This window comes from Limulus polyphemus, unplaced genomic scaffold (genome assembly GCF_000517525.1).
Source record: "Limulus polyphemus unplaced genomic scaffold, Limulus_polyphemus-2.1.2 Scaffold13470, whole genome shotgun sequence".
Lineage (NCBI taxonomy): Eukaryota > Metazoa > Arthropoda > Merostomata > Xiphosura > Limulidae > Limulus > Limulus polyphemus.
Genome location: NW_013679080.1, coordinates 3,783 through 7,902, shown reverse-complemented (window position 1 = coordinate 7,902; position 4,120 = coordinate 3,783). Strand labels below are relative to the sequence as shown.

The following is a 4,120-nucleotide window of genomic DNA, read 5'->3' as shown; positions in this document are numbered from 1 at the left end:
ATTGTAGTTATAAAGTAAAATAGTCTTTACTGGATGTTTGTACTTAGAAACTAGATCACAACACATTGCAACCTACATAATAACACATTACTTGGAACCTAGAACACAACACATTGATTGGAAACTAGATCACAACACATTGGAACCTAGATAATGACACATTACTTGGAAACTAGATCACAACACATTGGAACCTAGATAATGACACATTACTTGGAACCTAGAACACAACACTTTGATTGGAACCTAGAACACAACACTTTGCTTGGAAACTAGATTACGACACATTTATTGGAAACTAGAACACACCACTTTTCTTGGAAACTAGATCACAACACACTGATTGGAACCTAGAACACAACACTTTTCTTGGAAACTAGATTACAACACATTGATTGGAAACTAGAACACAACACTTTTCTTGGAAACTAGATTACAACACATTGATTGGAACCTAGAACACACCACTTTTCTTGGAAACTAGATCACAACACATTGATTGGAAACTAGATTACTACACATTGCTTGGAAACTAGATTACAACACACTGATTGGAAACTAGATCACAACACTTTGCTTGGAAACCAAATTACAACACATTGATTGAAACCTAGATAATAACACATTACTTGGAACCTAGAACACAACACTTTGCTTGGAAACTAGATTACAACACATTACTTGAAACCTAGAACACAACACTTTCCTTGGAAACTACCATACAACACATAGCGACATTATTTCTGTACGGACACCATGAAAGCATTACTTCATTTGTTAAGATGCATTGTCTTCTGTCGAGCGCCCTAGCCACCTGGTCATGCAAGGCCTCCTCTGTACACAGTCTGTATCGATGACCAATTGATATAAATAGCGTCTCGACCCTTACTACAACCGTCGTATCCCAGCTGACCCAATGACTCTTGGTGTTGAGTGAAAGGTCTCGTGGGCACTGAATAAATCACATCATTTCAATAATAAACCAAAATTCCAACAATACTGTTTAGTAATCAGGCGTAATTGAGAAACAATGTTCGAGTCTATACATGCATAACTTTACGGATATAATTTATAAAATATTTCAAATTTGAATGAAATCACGTTTTAAACTAGATACAAATCACTATAGCTACAAATTAGAATCCAAGTTAAAGAACAATGGTGATAAGTTCATTCACTAGGTGGTCATTGTTCGTGAATTCGTGTTGTTAATAAAGTCAAGGTATGGTTAGTAGATTCATATTATTGTTCGTAAATTAGGCCATTGTTACTGAATGCTGGCTATTGTTTGTAAATTCAGGTCATTGTTACTGAATGCTGGCTATTGTTTGTAAATTCAGGTCATTGTTACTGAATGCTGGCTATTGTTTGTAAATTAGGCCATTGTTATTGAATGCTGGCTATTGTTTGTAAATTCAGGTCATTGTTACTGAATGCTGGCTATTGTTTGTAAATTCAGGTCATTGTTACTGAATGCTGGCTATTGTTTGTAAATTCAGGTCATTGTTACTGAATGCTGGCTATTGTTTGTAAATTCAGGGTATTGTTAGTAAACCCAAGCCGTTTTTATACTTCTCTTGGCGCAGAACTTACGAAAACCTTGATTTATTTATGTGACGTCATAATTTGGTTCTTTATTATCTACACTGTGTTAAATAATATTCTGAATATCAAAGCTGAGCTCTAATAGTAAATAATGTAACACAGAAAGAGATAAAGAAGGTTTTATTGTCTAAACATAAAACTCCCGTCTGTTTTATGCAACATCAACATCAGTCTTGAAACAAAACACGTCTCCCTGATCTCCTTTCAGGCGCCAGGTGACTGTCGTGGAAATCTGTAAAATGAAATATAGTCTATTAAATGCTAGTAGTTCTAATAATTTAGTGACTTTTTGGACGTAATGAAATGTATTGTATAGTTAGCCCTATATTAATTATTGGACATTTAGTGACTTCTTGGACGTAATAAATGTATTGTATAGTTAGCCCTTATATTAATTATTGAACATTTAGTGACTTCTTGGACGTAATTAAATGTATTGTATAGTTAGCCCTATATTGATTATTGAACATTTAGTGACTTCTTGGACGTAATTAAATGTATTGTATAGTTAGCCCTATATTGATTATTGAACATTTAGTGACTTCTTGGACGTAATGAAATGTATTGTATAATTAGCCCTATATTAATTATTGAACATTTAGTGACTTCTTGGACGTAATGAAATATATTGTATAATTAGCCCTATATTAATTATTGAACATTTAGTGACTTCTTGGACGTAATGAAATATATTGTATAATTAGCCCTATATTAATTATTGAACATCTAGTGACTTCTTGGACGTAATGAAATGTATTGTATAATTAGCCCTATATTAATTATTGAACATTTTAGTGACTTCTTGGACGTAATTAAATGTATTGTATAGTTAGCCCTATATTAATTATTGGACATTTAGTGACTTCTTGGACGTAATGAAATGTATTGTATAGTTAGCCCTATATTAATTATTGAACATTTAGTGACTTCTTGGACGTAATGAAATATATTGTATAGTTAGCCCTATATTAATTATTGACATTTAGTGACTTCTTGGACGTAATGAAATGTATTGTATAGTTAGCCCTTATATTAATTATTGAACATTTAGTGACTTCTTGGACGTAATGAAATGTATTGTATAATTAGCCCTATATTAATTATTGAACATTTAGTGGCTTCTTGGACGTAATGAAATATATTGTATAGTTAGCCCTATATTAATTATTGAACATCTAGTGACTTATTGGACGTAATGAAATGTATTGTATAGTTAGCCCTATATTAATTATTGAACATCTAGTGACTTCTTGGACGTAATTAAATATATTGTATAGTTAGCCCTATATTAATTATTGAACGTTTTTGTTCTTCATTACGACAGTTTGTTAAAACAGAATGAAAATATCACATTTTTATTCATTGGGTGAAGAGATACATAATAATGTAAAAAAAAAACTAAAATCAAACCAAACAGAACTTAGAACTTTAATCGTATCACACTTTCTTATGTTATGGGGCCTAGCATGGCCTGGTGGTCAGGGCACTAAACTCGCAATCTGCTAGCCCTTTCTGCCGTGAGGACGATATTATGTGGCGGTCAATCCCACTATTCGTTAGTAAAGAGTAGCCCAAGAGTTGGCGGTGGGTGGTGTTAACTATTGTCTTCCATCTTGTCTATCACTTCTAATTTAGGGACGGCTAGCGCAGATAGCCCTCGAGTGGCTTCATGCGAAATTGAAAACAAACAAAATCTTACATTACAGTACACTGACAATATAAATATTTGTATTGTTTGAGTTTGATTGTTGTAAGTAAGTGCAAGGCTACAAAATCGGTTATCTGTTCTCAGCCAATTGTGGTTATCGAAACTGGATTTTTAGCGGTATAAACTTACTTATGAGCCACTAGGGGGCAGACTGGCGGTCTTCTTTTTTTCCACTAATTGTCCAAACGTGTAGAGTACCAGCTACTCTAGTGCTTTCACGTATACCCATATATAATATATGAAAACATATAAAGTTTTATATATTGTTGTCAGGCGGTTTTGATTTTGAGTTGAATGTTTCTATTGTTAGTCAGAGGGAGTTTGATGCTATGTGAAGTGGCTCAACGTCTCGAAAGTTTAAGAAACATTGTGAGAGATATAAGAACCCCAGCTAAGAGAAGGGGTGGATTGACTGTTGAGTTATTGAGTGTTTAGTCGGTTGTCTGTTGCCCCAGTTTTATGAAAACTGAGCTTCTACTTTAAGGACATACCAAAAACACGAAATAAAATTGGCATGTAAGTGAAACTGTTGTGTTAGCATCTAATTTAGTTTGTTTTAAATTTCACACAATGCTACACGAGGACTATCTGCGCTAGCCGTCTCTAATTTAGCAGTGGAAGACTAGAGGGAAGGCAGCTAGTCATCACCACCCACTGCCAACTCTTGGGCTACTCTTTTACCAACGAATAGTGGGATTGACCGTCACATTATAACGCCCCCACGGCTAAAGGGCGGCCATGTTTGTTGCGATGTGGATTCGAACCCGCGACCCTCAGATTGCGAGTCGAGCGCCTTAACCACCAGGC

General features: G+C 34.7%; 1 protein-coding gene across 1 annotated transcript in view; it reads right to left on the bottom strand.

The window, feature by feature from the left end:
* Positions 1-1,708: 1,708 nt before the first annotated feature.
* LOC111084084 (epididymal secretory protein E1-like) overlaps positions 1,709-4,120 on the bottom strand; it is a 5,349-nt gene continuing 2,937 nt past the window's right edge. The window contains exon 3 of the mRNA XM_022380875.1: positions 1,709-1,837. Coding sequence (XP_022236583.1) covers positions 1,757-1,837 — 81 coding nt within the window. The 3' untranslated portion in view covers positions 1,709-1,756. The remainder of the gene's footprint in view (positions 1,838-4,120) is intronic.